Raw genomic sequence first — 17,052 nt, 5'->3', positions numbered from 1 at the left:
GGGCCCACTGTTGCCCCCCCTTCACCCCTTCACTGTTGGTGAATTCCATGCTGGGTACTTTCAGAGGAGAGTTTCCTAAACTTTCTTGGGATTTTCCAGTGGGTCCCTGGTAAGATAAGGATAAAAACTCTGAAGGACTGCCCTCCAGCAGCCACTTCACTCTTCTGTGTCACCTGCTGTGTACATTGTCCTCTCTGAGCCTCACAATGGTCCTATGAAAGAGGCACTGTCCATTTTACAGAGGAGAAACCTCAACCTTAGATCATGAAGTCATTTGTTTTGGTTTGGATTTGAACCCAGATCTGACAGCAAAGTTCATGCTAAGCGTCTGTTCAGTCATTTGGTTCAGAAATCGGGGACCTCTCAGCCCAGGTGGTCCCCATGGCCCCAGGTGCCCGCCTGGCCTCTGGCCACTTGCTTGGGGAAGAGATAAGTTGGGGGCGGCCCCCAAGTTTTGCAAGAGGCCTTCTAGCCACTAGCCTAGGGTGCCCCTGCCAGAGGACAGTAGGGAGGAGGGAGCGGGGAGCCCAGGGAGGGGAGGGCTGGGAGGGCGGGCCCTGAAAGAGAGTTTGAAAAGAGGAAGGAAGTGGGGCCCAGCAGAACGCTAGCCACTCCTGCTGGCTTCCCCACGGAGGACTCAAGGCCCGCAGGCAGGCACCCCGGCCCAGCCATGACCCCCTGGCGCAAAACTGACAAGGAGCGGCAGGGTGTGGGTAGGTGTGCAAACTGGGCAGCAGCTGGGCAATGGGCAGGCGGCTGGAGAGCCACACGTGGGAAGATGCTTATGGCACCTGGCAGCTTGGGTGAGGGCAAGGGCACCCCTGGAGGCCCCAGGGCTCAGGGGCTCCCTTTGCCTGCTGGAAGGGGAGGCTGCGGGTATGAAGGGGAGGCTGGGGTCTGGGAAAAGGCGGGCACCTGCCCATGACTCTGGCTTCCAAAGGTGCCCTTTCTCCTTAGTGCTGCTGAGCTTCAGAGGTTGCGTCCAGCAGGCTGCTTGCTCCCTTGTGCCAGTCTCAGCCTTCTCCATCTGTTCACTTGCTGGGTGGAGGGAGCCCCACTGTCCCCCAGATCTGCCATGGCCCACTCAGGATGCCCTCTGCCTCCCCCGTCCAAAGCACCTCCCTCTGCCCTTTGCCGGGCCTGTTCCTCCTGGGTCAGATGACCCCTGATTTGGCAGAGCATCCAGGGGCCCCTGCACATTTGGGGAGTGGGGCGGGAGGGCAGGATCCTTCACTCAGCCCACAGCCTCTGGAGAAGGAAGCTCCTTTCAGGGGACCTGGGGATAACTCAGAAGCCAGCCCCTCTAATTTCAGCCATCTAAGCTCCTAGAGGCCTCAGCCTCAAGCTGGGGGCGGAAGTGGCAGCTGGGGGAAGGGAGGCAGCAGGTACTGGGGCTCCTTCTAAGTGTAATGGGTGATGCAATCCTCATACACTTGAGTGTGAACTTAAAAAGTGCCCTGGAGATTGCCACAAAGGCCACTGGCAGACACGCGGCAGAGGTGACGCTTCAGCTGGTAAAGCCCTGGGTGCCCCAGCCCTGGGCAAGGAGAGGCAGGGGTTCCCCAGGCCACTGTTGGAGAAGCTCTCTGACAGCTCAAATATATCATCCACATACTGGGCACTAGGCACTGCAGGGCATAGATGAATAGTCCCCATCCAAAGAATACACAGGATCCTTAGCCTCCAGGGGTCTCAAGTTCTCGATCTCTAAAATGGGAAATTTGAACTAGACTCAATCAAGACCCCTTTTTTAACTTCAGGGCTTCTCTGGCCCTTCCAACTGGGGTATCAGGCTAAAAATCTACCCTGGGAACCATGGAGACTGTTAACTAGGGCAAGCCATGTGGGTGGAGGGACCACTGTGGTCCAGAAGGGACCAGTGTGGCTGGTCCAGGAAGAAGAAAGCACATCCAGGCAAGAAGAGCTGATAGCATCTTCACCTGCTGGAAGCGTGCAGGGAAGGGAATAACAAAGCCACGGTTATGCCCGGCTGAGGAACTGGGCTTTCTCCATTTAGGCCACCGAGGGCTCTGAGCAGGCAGGACTTGAGCAGTTCTGTGCTTAAGCCAGCATGGGGGGAGGCTGGGGGGACAAAAGATAAGGGAGTCACGCCACAGGCCAGGGACAGTATTGGTCGTCCAGGATAATTAGAGGAGTTCATGGGGGAGACTGAGCATTGCAAAACGGTGTTCCCCCAGGGCCCGGGGGCTGCAGTAACCTGATGCACAGGCTCATGCTAAGGTGTGCATCCTGGCTATGGTGCCAGCTGGCCTGAGCCTGGGTTCCAGGCTCCCCAGCCCTGTGACCTAAGCCCCATGCCTCTCCTTACCTACTCCAGGGCTTGGCGTCCTTGTCCATACAGTGGGGTTCATCACAGAACCTACTTCCCGGGTACAGACTCAGGTACAGAGCACCCTTCTAAATGTCATCAATCTTTATTTTATACTGTGTCTCCTTTGGGTCCAGTTGAAACTTGATGTCACAGAATGGGAGGCGGCTCCATGATGGAGTAGGGAGGATTCTCACCCTCCTTGACAGAAGCTATCCTGCCAGTGTGGCCTGGGAGGATTACACTGTCAGGCTCCAGGCCCCACCACTTCTGGATCTGGTGGGAGGGCTGATATTTTCCACACCTACTTATGAAAACATGAGGGTCAGAAATCACCTGGTGGGCACCTGCCCATCGAAGAGATCTCCTCTCTCTGCAGGATCAGTGACTGCAATCTCCAACCCTGAGCCCTGGGGGAAGGAAAGGGAAGGAAAGGGAGGCTCAGGCTGTGATGGTGTGGGGACAGGTCTTCCAACATGAAAACCCAGCAAGTGGCCGAGAGAAAGGAAGCCAGGTTCTAGCTCTGACCCCATCTCTCTTTGCAGATGGATCTCTATTCTACCTTTCTCACTTTGGTCCAGACATTGATACTTTCCTATTTCAAACCATTGTCTTATGAAGATCATTTGAGAATCTATGGATATGGGGGTTTGGAAGATAAAGAGCTGGAGCTCTCTCTGTGTGAGATGGGTGCTTAGGCAACCTCTCTCTGCCATCTCTTCAGGACAGGTGACATTTAACTTTCCCTCCCGTGGTCTCATGGACAGGGCTGCTGATGTCTGCTTGTGCTCTCCACTGGGGCTTTTGAGGAAGATGCTTCTTGGTTATCTTGCATGGTCTGGTGGGCAGCCAGGAGCATCCTTAGGTCACTCTCCAGCCAGGGTTTCTTCTTTCTGCTGCAGCCGTGACATGTGATCCATCAGAGCCGTGAGAAGACCTGGGGTACAAGTGTGATAGAGGCAGTGTGCGTTCAGAGTAGAAAAGGGTGCAGTCTTGCATGAGAAGTGGTGTGTGGGCTCAGAAGCTCGTGTGTGAAGTGGGGATTGCGATCTGATCGTGACCGGTTGCTCTGTCTCTGAATTGGGGAGTGATGACGGTCCCGCAGGCTGTTGTGAGGATGGAATGGGGTAAAGCCTGGGGCACTGAGGAGTGTGCCTGGCTCCACTAGTAAATGACCGAACCAGGCAAGTCAGTGATGCACCCAGCACCGACTTTAGGACATCAATTCTCATAGGAATGTTGCATGCCAAGTTTGCAAAGCCCATTCTGATGCAGCGCTGTTATGGATGAAGAAACGGGTCCCCAAGTTCACATGACAGGGAAGTACTGGAGCTGACCCTTAAATGCCATGACCTGCAGACACCTGGCCCTCTGGAGATGCCAGGAGGGCATCTAGGAGGGGACATGTTGAGCAAAGGCAGAAAGCTGGAATGCATGTAAGATGTGGGTCAAACAAGAAGTGGTCTAACTTGGCTTTAGTGGGTGTTTGGAGAGGATGTGGCAAAAGCAGATTTTGGCCAGATTTTGAGGGGCTGTGAGAGCCAAGCTGAGGCTAGACTTCCTGTGAGCACTGAGGTCCAAGCAAGAGTATCACTGGTAAGAAGTTAACATTAGCTAATTGGGAAAGGGACAAGTACTGGACACCAACTAGAAGGGAAGAGCAGAGCACTTTCACTTGTCTACTGACTGCCTGGGTGGTGACCTAGCAGAGTCCACCTAGAATTAGCACTGTCCTTGTGGCACAGGCCTGTAGTCCCAGGTTCCTAGGAGGCTGAGGAAGGAGGGTCAAAAATTTGAGGACAGCCTCAGCAACTTAGCGAGGCCATGTTTCAGAATAAAAAATAAAAGGGGCTGACGATGTACCCCAGTGGTAGAGTGCCCCTGGGTTCAATTCCCCATTCCCACCACCACCAAAAAAAAAAAAAAAAAAAAAAAAAAAAGCCTTTCAGCCTTCACCATCTTACCCCCAGCCTGAGACTCTGGTCAGTGATGAGAATTTTCTCCTTGCAGGACGGAGGGAAGGGCAGCCAACTTTCTGATTTATTCATGGTCATTGAACTTCCCTGGGAGAGGGCATTATGGCTGTCCCCGTTTCCTTTTTCTTAGGAGTTTCTTCTTTTACAGGAAGATCCAGGAGGACTTCTTTTTGCACTGTTGATTCTCATTTGCTGCTAGCACAAAATAGCCATTATGCTAAGGTGGCCTATTTTGGGTTGCACATTCTGACCCCCTACGGATCAGAAACATGTTCTGTGGACAACCTGTTTCCAGCTGTGGCTCTGTCCCTGGGTTTGGTGAGGTTTTGTGGGTTCCTTTGAGGGCAAGGAGGGATAATCTGTTCTGTGGCTCTCGCCCACCTCCTGGTGGTATTCTGGCAAGCTCTGTTACTCCTTGGCGTGTACACCATCACTTGCTTTTGGCTTCTGTCCTTGCCTGGTGTTCTCAGTGTGTCAGTCTCTCTCTCCAAAAGGCACGAGAAGAGTGTGCATGGCAAACACCCAGAGGGACCCGTGTGTGCTCTGGCTGCCAAAGGCAACAGATGAGAAGGGATGGAGATCACCTTCCACACCCTAACCACTCCATCCATCCTCCACTCCTTCTCCGTTTATTCTCTGGGCATTTGTGGGCCATTTCCTGTGTGCACTCTGCTAGCCACTGAGATACTAGAATCAGGCTAGCATGGGCGCTGACCTTTTGGAACTTGTACTAATAGTGAAGGGGAAAAAAAGAACTCTGTGGGCCCATCAGATTGGAGGCTTTCCATTCACCATCTTTGCCACATGGACTATACCTTTGGACTGGTTCCCCAAAATTAGTATCATGCAGCAAAACTCATGGATTGGAAATCTAATTCCTTCCTGCTGCAAATCTTGGGTGCCCGGGACTCCTACTTTCTGATGCTTCTACAACTCGGGGCTATTTGGGAGGCTGCTGGTGGAGTCCACATGAGGAGATCATCCTAAGGCCATGTACACGGAAGGTATACAGAAGCCACAGAAACCAGTGGCCAGCCTGCCCTGCCCTTAATTGTCAGGATTTGAATGAGCTTGAAAAAACTGTTTTCTCAGCTCTGCTTCCTCCTGAGATAGGCCTCGTTATGTTGCCGCTGTGTTTTGAGACAGGAAATGTAGTCACCATCACGCTCTGCTAACTTCTGGACCTTGGTTGTTTTTAAAGCTTACAGCCTTTAATTTAATAGCCAATTACCCACGGTGCCACAGCCTGTGTTCTGCAGCATGTGTTTGGCCAACAGGGATGCCGACGCTTACCACCACCCGCCTCCAGGGGCATCTGGGCAGAGACAGCATGAATGTTCCCTTCACAGGCACTTTCTCCCGGCTTCTCACTTCCCCTAGTTGGTGGGAATTAAAAGGCTGTCAGGCTGAGTTCGTGAGCTGTGCAAGTCTTACTCTGCATGGGGAAAGTCATCCCTGACCCTGACCCAACCAGGACACTTGAGGCTTCTGTACCGGTTAGGAGTTTCAGTGGCATAACATGACTGATATCAGGGACCCTTTCCAGACCTCTCCCTAGTCATTCTTCAGAGGACTTAGGGTTCCCTGACACCACATGATCCCTTGGGACAAAGTCTGGACTAGACTGGTGGGAGGAGACACAGGTGGACAGTGTGACAGATAGACAGACAGTGTGACTTGCATGAAATCCCCAGGACACAGCACCAGAGCTGAACAGAGCAGATACTCCGCAGGTGTTTGTGGGATTGGGTTAAGTGGTGGCAGTGCCAGGCCTAGATGCACGCTGACTGGCATGTTTGGCTGCAGCAGAGAGGCATCCCTGTACTCCGCAGTCCTGAGTGTTTGCCTGGAAAGTGGAATTGTCCTTGCTTGACTGGGAGTGGCAGTAGGGAGTGGCAGGAGGAAAATGTGTCCTAGGTTGAAAGAATAGCTTGTGCAAAGATCCTGAGGAGGGTCTGTGGGCTCTGTGGGAGGTCAGAGTGGCTGCATTAGGGGAGCAAGGGGCACGATAGGAAAAATGGGTTCTGTGAGGGGAGGTCACATGGAGCAGGGCATGGTAGGTGCTTTCACTCTTCATGGAAGGGTGGAGCAGGGTGTTACAGAGTTTGGAGCAGAATCATAGAGCGACCTGCCTTAGTTTGTAAGAGGACTATTCTAGCAGTTTCCTGATGAATAATGAAGGGAATTAGTGTGGAAGCAGGGAGAACAATTAGACAGCTGCTGTAATAGCCTAGATTAGAGATAGCAGAGCCCACGCTGGGAAGGGGGCGGTGGAGGTGCAGGATGGGCTTCCATTCTGGGTGTGTGTGCTGTAGCGCAGCAAAAGGGATGTCCCTCATGGACAGAACATGGGTATGGGGGGGCAAGAGTGACCCCAGCGTTTTTTGGCGGGGACAGCTGGAACAATGGGAATTGCACATAGGCTCTCTCTAGTTTAACCCTGGATCTGAGGCGTCACCAACGTTTCCATCAATACCCTGTTGCAGAATGGCGCATTTAGAGAGACTGTGTATATGGTTTGATACTCCACCACCCTGGGAGGTGGGACCTTAATCTCAACTGAGAAGAGGAAGCAGAGGTAGAAGCCTCCCCAGTCTGAGGGGGATGCAGCCTGTTGCAGGCACTTTAAAAAAACACATCTCACCCCTGGGATTTTATCTGGGTGGTCACTCTTCACCTCTGGCCTTGGCCTATTTTCTGATGTCATAACTAAACGCCACCCAACGGGAAGTTTACAAAGAAGAGAGGTTTATTTAGCTGGTGGATCTGGGGACTAGAAAGCCCAAGAGCAGCGTGCCAGCACCTGCACATGTCTGGCGAGGCCTTCCTGCTGCAAGGCAACATGGTGGACGCAGTCCACAGGAGACAGAGCGGGCGCTAATACCCACACAGGGCCACCTCATGGCCTTAGCTAATTCTACTCATTTCTCAGAGGTCCCACTTCTAAATGCCATCAACATATGAAACTGGGGGTAAGTTTCTAACATGAATTTTGGGGGACCTGTTCAACTATAGCCCCTGGTCTCTTTTGCTCTGTGACTGCATGTCCTCTCCTCCCCTGGATGACTCGTTGCCGGAGGTCAGAGCTCTGCTGGGGATTAACTCCGAGTCCATCTAGCTCCAAAGCAATCGCAGGGTTCTGGAGGTCAGAGAAACTAATTATCATCCTCACAGTTGGTCCCCTGGAGGGGCCAATGGAAGCTATAAGCTGTCTTCTCACAAAGGCGTGCACATGTGAGCGTGCATTATGAATTCACTGAGCCCCATTCGTGAAGCAGGAGGGCCTGGCCAAGCGTGCCCACTCACTATCTTGTAAAACTGGTACAGTAGATACGTGAGTTTGGTAGCTGTGGCACTCTGCCCAAGATATGAATTCCTGAACTCAGGAGCTGCCAAGAATCAGACACAGGTCTTATAACCTGTCCAGATCAGTTACGTTCAACGATTCTTCTGCTCTGTGGTGGAGAGCTAGTTTCAGGTCCAGAGAACGCGCCTGTCTTTAGGAAGCCAGGGCTGGGGGTGGGGGGGTCTCTCCTGCAGGAGGCAGCGGAGAGCATCAGTGGCATTCACGTCTGCCTTTCCCAGACTGGAGCACCACCTTCTGGGTGATGTTAGGTGGCTCCTGCTACCACCCGTCGCGGCTCTCTGCATTTTGGGTGGCAGGGTCTGGGTCCTCCCCAGAATGTGAGCTCCAGGACAGCAAGACCATGTCCTCGTCTCTTTGTCCCACATGGGGCAGGGGCTCCGTCTGCAGCAGTGCTCGATGGGACAGATGGATGAGTGGACAGATGGACACATGGGCTGGGGAGGAGGCTTTTCAGTTTTGGTGGCCTCGTAAGGTTCAGGTGGACTGAGTCGCCTCATCTTGTCCTCATCTTGCCACTTTATTCTCCTCGCTGCCGAGAGGCTGGGTCCCATAAGAACACAACAGAGGCTCTCCCCAGAGGCTGGACCCCTGCAGGTGACACCTCAGGGACTCCATGAAGAGTCCCCCCAACCTCTCCTTCCCCTCCCTGCTCTGTCAGCCCTCCCACCTCGGGGCTGCTGAGTCCTTCCCCTCGCCCTTCCTCTGCCCTCCAGCCTCACTCCCCCCACGGGCTCCCTTTCCCCCGAGAGCCAGGCTGTAGGGCTTGCAGCTTGGACTTCATTATTGAGACAGCTCCCTGCTCCCAGAATGTTTGTTTTGTCTCTTCAACTCAATTTCATGAAAGCTGCAGGAGCGCCCAAGCCACCTCTCCTCTCTCTACTCTCCCAACGCGACGGATCCGGCAAACAGCTGGAGACGCTGCATTTGGGGTAGGGAGCTGATTGGATGGATTTTGTTCTAAAGCCCCTCTTCCAACTCAATGGGGTGCGTGTGACTGCAGGAGTGTGTAAAGTGTGTGAGTGTATGTGTGTATTCTGTATCCTCCAGGAGTACTGGAAAGGAGACAGTAGAATTCCAGCAAGAGGCTTTAGAGCAGAACTGACCAGCCTTGAACACTTGATGTTTTGGGTCAAAGGATTCTCTGATATGGGGCCGTCCTGTGTGGTGTGGGATGGTATGTTACTCTGCTTTCTGTTGCTATAACAAAATACCTGAAGCTGGATACTTATAGAGAGTGGAGAGGTATGTTTTAGCACAGAGTTTCAGGGGCTAAAAGTCTAAGATCTAAGATGGGGTGACTTCATCTGCTCAGCCTCTGTGTGGACATCTTGGTGCCACAGAGTGGAGAGTGGAGAGGAGACTGGAAGTCAGAGGCCAGGCAGTGGCCAGCTGGCTGTGTTTATAACCCCCACTCTTCCAGGAACAAACCGCAGTGTCATGAGAACTGCATTAATCATTTCCAAGGGTGGCGCCCCCATGATCTAACCACCTCCCTTAGACTCTAGCTCTTTCCAGCACTCTTACTACCCCACCCTGGCACCCAGCCTGCAGCACCTCAGCCTCTAGGACACACTCAGACAATGTGGAACTATAGCAGGGGTTGAGCAGCCCCTACAGCCTCTACCCACTGGGTGCTGGGAGCCCCACTGCCCCCACTTCACCCCAAGTTGCTACAAAGACAAACTTTCTCCAGGACCCAAAATAACCCTTTACTGTGAGTCACTGGTTTAGAGAAGCCGGGGAATCCTAACTCTCCTCTTGTTGGCTGGGGATGTCACTTTGGCTCACTAAAGACAGCACAATGATGCTCTGCCCAGAAGGTGGCTGTCACCACCCAAGAGGGGACTGAAGCTGCCAGCAGCATGCAGGGACCAAGTGCATCTCCACTAGGGAGAGGAGGCGCAGCGCGGAGGCTGTGCTCCCACCGCTGCCTGTAGAGGGATCTAGCCAGCTCCCTCCTCTCTGCCACCCTCTGCATCCCACACCACCTCAGTTTCCTTTTCTGTAAAATAAAGATGGCAACAGCTGTACCCACCCTAAGAATCGTGCTGAGGGTTAACTAGATTGTCTAAAGCCCTCGGGAAGGTGTCCGGTGCAGGGGGTGTTCTAAGAGCCTGGCTCTTGTCATTCCGAGCGCTGGTCCCCTGCCCCTCCTCCCTCTCGTCCTCCTCCATCTCCATCCTCTGCTGCCTCCTGGTTGGCCAGCTTGTGCCTGGCTTTGAGCCGGGGTTGCTGCCGGGTCTCCACAGTGGCCCTCCCTGGTGACATCAGGATACAGACGCCCCGCATTTCACACTGCCTGCGCTTTTCCATGTGTGCAGTGCCCTTGGGCCCACCTGCACCTGCGCTGGGTCTCTCTTCCCCTGGAGTGGAGGCTCTCCAGAGCCCGCTCCGTCTGAAGTGAGCTCCAGGCAATTACATTCTCTCTCTGTGTTATTGTGTTTGTTCCCCTTGCACAGCCACTTGTCCAAACTCTATTAACACCTGGTGTTGGTTGAAGCTCTCTTTTTCAAACATGTCAGTAAATGGCAGGGCCCCCAGGAGGACCCAGTGCTTCCCCACGGGTCACAGCTGGCCGGCTGCAATACAAATTAGCAGCCGGCTTGGTCAGCATCTCTTGAAGCAATCCAAGAAATACAAGGCTTATAGCCAGAAGAAGGGACATGCCTGTCCTTCAAATCCAATCACATCCCTCAGTCCAATGAGTTTTTATGATCTTGTTTCTTCAGTGGGTTGGGCACTGTTCTTGGCACCAGGAGCTCAGTACTGAAGATGGACTCAGTCTGCACCCTCTCTGAGGCTGAGGGAGACACAGGACATCAGCAAGTCACACACATATAGGAAAGTGTGATGTCACCCAGCACAGTGGCTCATGCCTGTCATCCCAGCTACTTGGGAGGCTGAGGCAGGATGATGGCAAGTTCAAGGCCAGCCTCAGCCACTTTGTGAGACCTTGTCTCAAAATAAAAGAGGAGGGACTGGGATGTATCTCAGTAGTGAAGGGCCCCTGGGTTCAGTCCCCAGTACTGTGACAAACAAAAGAAAAAGGGTGACATCAGCAGTGGGCTGGTCAGGGAAGCAAGAACTTTGGATTCTGCTCTGAGTTTGAATCTACTCTCCACCATGGCTGTGTGGCCAAGGGCAAGTTCCAGACCCTCTCTGTGAGATTCTTGTAGGTTACATGGAGGGTAACACCCTGGAGCATTGGCATGAAGATGAATGAGTAGATACAAGTAAGATGATAAGGCTTTGGCCTGTCTTACCTGTCACTCTAACCTCAGTACCCACAACAGTGCCTAGCACACAGCACATGTTCCCATCAGTATCTCAAAAAATCATGGCAGGGCTGGGGCTGGGGCTCAGCAGTAGAGCGCTCACCTGGCATGTATGAGGCCGTGAGTTCAATCCTCAGCACCACCTACAAATAAATAAAATAAAGGTATTGTATCCACCTACAACTAATATATATATATATATAATAAATTTTAAAAATAAAACCTAAAAAATCATGGCATATGTGCTTGGTATAGAATAGATACTTAATAAACATTTACCATTTTCTTGGAAAGCAGTGTTGTGTTCAGAGGTTAGAATTTAGATTTCCCTACTGTCTGTCTGCCTACCTATCCACCTACCTGAGTGCATCAATCTATCTTGTAGAAAAGTTGTTTATCCTCCTCCCTGCGCCTCAGTTTCCTCACTTAGAAGCAAAGGGAGACTTTGTATTTATTTCCTAACATGGCACAAAATGTTTTCTTGCCTTTTCCATCCCTCACTCCAAAGTCCAGAGTGGCGAGGTCCTCGGTGAGTAGGGACAAAATGACCTGCTGTCACCCTGGTCAGAAAGAAGGGCGGATCAGAGATCAGCAGTCACACTTCGGCACTGAGTGGCACCCCGACTCCACTTCCTGTTAGTCATTTAGAGGAGTTAGCAGAACCGGGTATTCATGAGCCAAGCCACTTCCTTTGTCAGCAGTGTCTGCTCTCCTCCAAACGAAACCTTGAGAGCCGAGGCCCTTCTGCAAAGGCAGATACGATTTGCAAGTTAAATGGCAGGCAGTCGCTTTCATTTTCACAATCAGTGAGTCCTTGGGATGGATACAGATCTCCCCATTTCCAGATCTGTCCAAGACATCTTAAGCCGATCAGTTGGAAACTTTGCACCTGACATTGGTGGGCAGAGGGTGAGGGACCCCTGAGGAACACTGAGGGGTCCCTCACCCTCTGCAAATCCCAGTGTGCCCCGCCCTCCCTTTGGGGCACTCTGGGGAAAGCCCAGGGGGTGTGTGGTTTTCTGCTTCTGTAAACCTCAGTTGCCTCCTGGCCCTGCCAGCTCTTGGCCGAGTCCCTAGGCAGACCCTTAGGGCTGAAGGAAGAGGGAGGACATTGGCAGACTGGAGTGGGTCCAGGAGACCGCAGTCTGTGGGGCAAGAGCCTCTGCAATCAGGTTGATGGTGGAGGCCATGTTTAAGCAGGAGAAAGGAGGCCTCAGAGGCCAAGGGCTCTCAAGATTTGCTCTTGGACAAAGGATTGATGTTACTTGATGTTGACAGACAGTGCCATTGGCTACAAGCTGCAGGGAAGTGGTTTTACAGGTGACATAAGCGTGGAAGGAATTGGAGTTGTTCCGAGTGGACGCTCCAGGGGGGATTATGATGCCACTCAGAGGGACAGTGACTGCCATTTATTGAGCACTTACTGGGGCCAGACATGGGGTCAAGGTTTTTATGTGCATTAATCCCAGGTGAGCCTGGCAGGAGCCCTGTGTTGACAGAGAGGAAAATCAACCTAATCAAGAACAAAGATAATTACGTTTACTGGGAGGCAGAGATTAGGACTGCAATCTAGGGAAACGCAGATTCCAGCATTCTCAAATGTGCTCCCAGGTTTTCCAAAACAGGGCCTGTATTTATAGCTTTGGTCCATGAGGGGGGCATGGGACATCATTGGAGCGTCGGGCATCGTGATGCGTACTAGCAAGGGTCAAGCCATTTTGTGAGAAAAGGCATCGCTGTCTCCTCAATGTCTAGGTCATTCACGGGGAAGCAGGGAGGTTTCACAAGCAGCTAACAAAAGCTAGTGGACTGCAGTGTGGCCCAGGGCAAAGGTCAGCAGCGCTCTGGGTGCAGGTGCAGAAGTCTGGCCTTCAGTGGCTCAGCATAGGGGTGTCTGAGGCCAGAGGAGCAGGGCCTCCCAGCCCCACTCTAGGGGCCCTGAACCAATGCTGCTCTGTTTTTCTCCTCCTCCTGGGCACCTGGGAGGCAGGGCCTCTCCTCCACGGCACAGCTGGAGAAGTGGAGGCCCAGAGAGGGGAAGTTGCTGTTCCAGGCAGGCTGTCCCTGACCCCGCTGGGCTTTCACAAGGACTACAGAAAGACACTGTCCTCTCTCCTCCTGTGGATGCAGTACGGCACAGGGCACAGGCGTTGGCAAGCAGATAGAAATGGGGTGCCAGCCTCCATGGCTGTCCTGGGGCCTGGTGCAGGACCACAGCTTGAACAGCTGCACTCTGTGATCCCTCAGTGGACAGTACTGGCCTCATGAGCCACATCCGTCTAACTCCAGGGACACTGGCTCATAGCCTGCAGGCCTGAGGTTCTCTCAGGATAGAGACTCCCCATCAATGACATAAGCACCCACAGAGGAGGGGGGGTGTGTGGGGGGCATGCCCTGGGGATGAACTCCCTATGCTCACTGCCAGCGAGATACCCTAATAACCCCATGAGACAGGTACTGTCAACACCTCCCTAGTAAGAAAGTGAGAACCAGAGAGGTGCATTTACTTGCCCCAAATCACACAGGCAGTACACGGCAGAACTGGGTTTCCTTCTATACTACTCTGCTCTCTTTGATGTGGTTTACACAGGCAGGTGTTAGGGAGGGGGCTGGGAGAGAAGAAAGGAGAGAAGAGAGAGGGACGGAGATGAGTGGGGAGGGAGGGATAAAAGCAGAGCTGGGCACTGGAGGTGGTGTCTGTGATCCAAAATAATCTGTACACAATCCAGGGATGTTTCCCCCAGGGTGTACAGATCACACCATCCACTTGGATCTTGGTCACTTTGTCACTCAAACCACTGTTCTTGTCCTCAGAGATAAAGGGAGATACCACAGGAAGACATAACCGCAGAGTAAAATATTAGTAAAGAGCCCAGGCCTCTACTCCCAACTCCAGTCCTGTGTGACCTTGGGTTAGTTAACTAACTTCTCTATGCCTGAGTTTCCCCATTCGAAATTTGGAAATAATGCTTTCTCCTTGGAAAGAGTGCTGTCAGGTAGTATAATGAGCAAACGCATGTGGAGAACTTCATGTCTGGTAGTATAAAGTTTTGATAAACATTAGTTCTTCTTAGGATTATAACTCACTACCAGATAAGTGGGGGCTTGACGACCTTTAGTTTCTCTTTGGGAGGAATAACAACCTGTTTAAGGTGCAGTTTTCTCAGCTCATTCCCCACCTCCCAACCTTGTGGAGTAGGTCAGAGATGCATAACAAAATCTCTTTTACAAATGGGGAGTCGGGTTGCCCCGGAAAGGGAGTCCATGCCTAGGCATGTAGGGGATATCTGTCTGCTGCTGCCTGGGTGTGGGCAGCCCCAGGGCTGAGGGCCCTGTCATGGACTGGAGCTCACACCAGCTCTCCTGGGAAGGTACACAGAAGGGACCACTGGCTCAGGCCTCTCCATCTTCACAACAGCCTAGGCAGGGGCTGAGGGCCACAGCTCAGCTCAGCTGGCCCCACCCCCAGGAAGTCCTCTGTGGCCCTGCTTGGGTCCAGCAGCCCCCTAGGGTGCTCTCTAAGCACCAGGCCACGCATCTGGTCACTGCATGTGCACCTCTCAGGCCTCCCCTGGCTGCAGAGCCCTTGCCCTCTGATCCCGTCTTTCTGGCTACTGTTGATGGAGCGTCACTGTGCGCCAGGCTCTTTACCAGATGCACATCTCTGTCTTTCCCATAAAGGACTTTTGCCACAGTGACCTTGGTGTCCGAGCTGGATGCTAACCGGGCTGGACTGAGGGCAGGGGCAGGCTGTCCAAGGCTGCCATCTGCTTCCGCTGTCACCAACACACCCCTCCTTCTGGCCTGCAGCTTGCTGTGCTGCTGGGGGTTAGCCTGTGGCCCTCTCACTTCTGCAAGCCTCACTTCTTCTTGCTTGGTGCTTGAAGGTCAGGCAAGTTGAGTTTCACTTCCTCACATCTTTTCTCAGCTTGTGCCCAAGCCCTAGTGCAGCCAGAATTCCAGGTTGCCTGGGGCGTGCGGTGTCCTTCCCAGCCCTTAGTCTCCAGAGCATTCCACTCCCAAGCCTTTCCTCTTTGTCCTCTGGGGGAGGAGCTACCTCTTTGGCCTTTTGGTATTTTTGACCAATGCCCTCTGCATGGGTGCCTCTCTACCCTGGGAAAGTTCAGAGGCAGGGAACACAGGCAAGCTCTAGGTGTCAGTCAGGTCAAAACAGGTAACTGCATTCGGCTGCCTCTGGCTCTGGAACCCATAGCAGAGACGTGGGCTCCCTTCTCCAAGATGGCTCCCGCAGTGGGTGCAGGCTGGGTGCAGGCGATGCTCAGGGGGCCCCAGCACTGCAATGGTGGGCCGCATCCTCAGGCTCTGGTCCTCCTTGGAAGCTCCAAGGGTGCAGAGCCGACTCCTAGTGAACATGGGAGTGAAGGCCACATTCCTGAAGGTTAATGCTCATCTCTGTAACCCCAACCTTGGGAAAGGGCCCAGAGTGTCTGGGGAAGCAAGGAGGGCTCAGGGAGGAGGCGGACTCCGGCCTCAAGGTTTGGCCTTCATGAAGGCTGAGGAGCAAAGGTTGGCTGGAGTTGGGGAGGAAACAGATCCAGCTTACTTAGTGAAGGTCCGTGGCCTTGGGGGGTGGGGTGGGGGAGACTGGCACTTGGGTTGTCACTGGAATAGAGCAATTAGGGAGCAGAAAGCAGAACATCTCGGTGGCTGGAAGTTGGATGCTTATTTTCCTGGCACTTCCTAGCCTGATGGCTTTGTCCAAATTGCTTAACCTCTGGCCATCTTCATTTTTCTTGTTAGGATCGCAGGGTTGCTGTGAGGTTGGGAAGCGATGCACAGCTTGGGGTGTAGCAAGAGCGCACTCCAGAGCAGACAGAACCAGCCCCTCCTGAGCTCTGAGGAGGTCCGGTCCAGGGAGTAAGGGGCGGGGCGTTGGAGCCAGGAGGGCCTGGATTCCCCACTGTGGCAGGGAATAGGTGTCTGCATTGGTTTTTCCATCCTACCTGGGCTTCCTGGGTGTGGGACAGCCTCAGGCAGGGAGAGCAGGAGGGAGCAGAGTCCAGGTACCACAGGCCTCACCTGACTGTCTCTCCCTCTTCCCTTTTCCAGCCATATACAACTTCCAAGGCAATGGAGCCCCCCAGCTCCCGCTGCAGATCGGCGATGTGGTGCGAATCCAAGAGACCTGTGGAGGTGAGTCCTGTCCCCGCAGACACAGGCCCTGGATGGTGGAGCCCGCCGGGTGCACACCAGGCACCTTCACTGTGCTCCAGAGCTGCTCCTGGGATCTCTGTGTGTGAGCCCAGGGCCTCCTCACGAGGAGCCACCAACTGCAAGTGGCTAAACCTGCATCTTTACAGGACACATACAGACGTTTCTTGCTGTTCCATACGCCGTGCAGCATCTTCCATAGCGTCTGCCTTGTATTCGGCATAGTAAGTCACCTAAAGGTGACTTGGAGTAGGCAGGAGAATGTGCCTGGGTTATACGCAAATACTATGCAATTTTATAAGAAACTTAAGCAGCCGTGGGGTTTGGTACCTGCAGTGAGGCCCTTAGGTCCGCCCTCCAGGACACTGAGGGATAACTGTAATTAGAATTTCCTGAACAAAAATGCTTTATTATTTTAGGAAATTCTGTTCCACAACCAAGTCATAACTGGGCGGCTTAATGTTTGTTACACTTACTGTTTGCCACAGCCATGGGACCGCTTGGCCTGTGGCTCCTTCTGGATGCACTTCTTGATTAGTCATAATGCCAGTGCGAAGGAAAATCAGCATTATTAGGACTTGGGAGGGAGCCATAAATATCTTCCTGGTTCCAGGAGGTCCGCTGTGCATAGCCGTGTGATTTGTGTACTGCGCAAATGGGCCCAGCCAGGGAGCAGGGATCGCGTCCTTGTCACGCCCCGTGCTGGGCAACTGGCACCTCTTTCTTCCCACAAGGGCGTCACCCCCAAGTGAAACCAAGTGTCTCTTTGTGTCTAGCCATGGTGATAGTGGCAGGAGGGGTGCTTCTTACAATTTACACAAGGCTAATGGCTTTGGATTCATGAGTCTGGCAGTTGAAACACATTCCGTCACCTGTATCACTGATCAGCTTGTACTGTGAGCTTGTCCTGGGTATAAGAACTGAATGAACTTG

At 53.1% G+C, this 17,052-nt stretch overlaps 1 protein-coding gene across 1 annotated transcript in view; it reads left to right on the top strand.

Moving 5' to 3' along the window:
- The first annotated feature begins 617 nt into the window (after positions 1–617).
- LOC143398987 (dedicator of cytokinesis protein 2) overlaps positions 618–17,052 on the top strand; it is a 401,674-nt gene continuing 385,239 nt past the window's right edge. The window contains exons 1-2 of the mRNA XM_076855686.2: positions 618–713; positions 16,018–16,101. Coding sequence (XP_076711801.2) covers positions 671–713; positions 16,018–16,101 — 127 coding nt within the window. The 5' untranslated portion in view covers positions 618–670. The remainder of the gene's footprint in view (positions 714–16,017; positions 16,102–17,052) is intronic.

The sequence above is a fragment of the Callospermophilus lateralis genome, chromosome 5 (genome assembly GCF_048772815.1).
Source record: "Callospermophilus lateralis isolate mCalLat2 chromosome 5, mCalLat2.hap1, whole genome shotgun sequence".
NCBI classification, from domain to species: Eukaryota; Metazoa; Chordata; class Mammalia; order Rodentia; family Sciuridae; genus Callospermophilus; species Callospermophilus lateralis.
The sequence above is the reverse complement of the archived record's forward strand: the minus strand, read 5'-3'. Positions and strand labels throughout refer to the sequence as shown.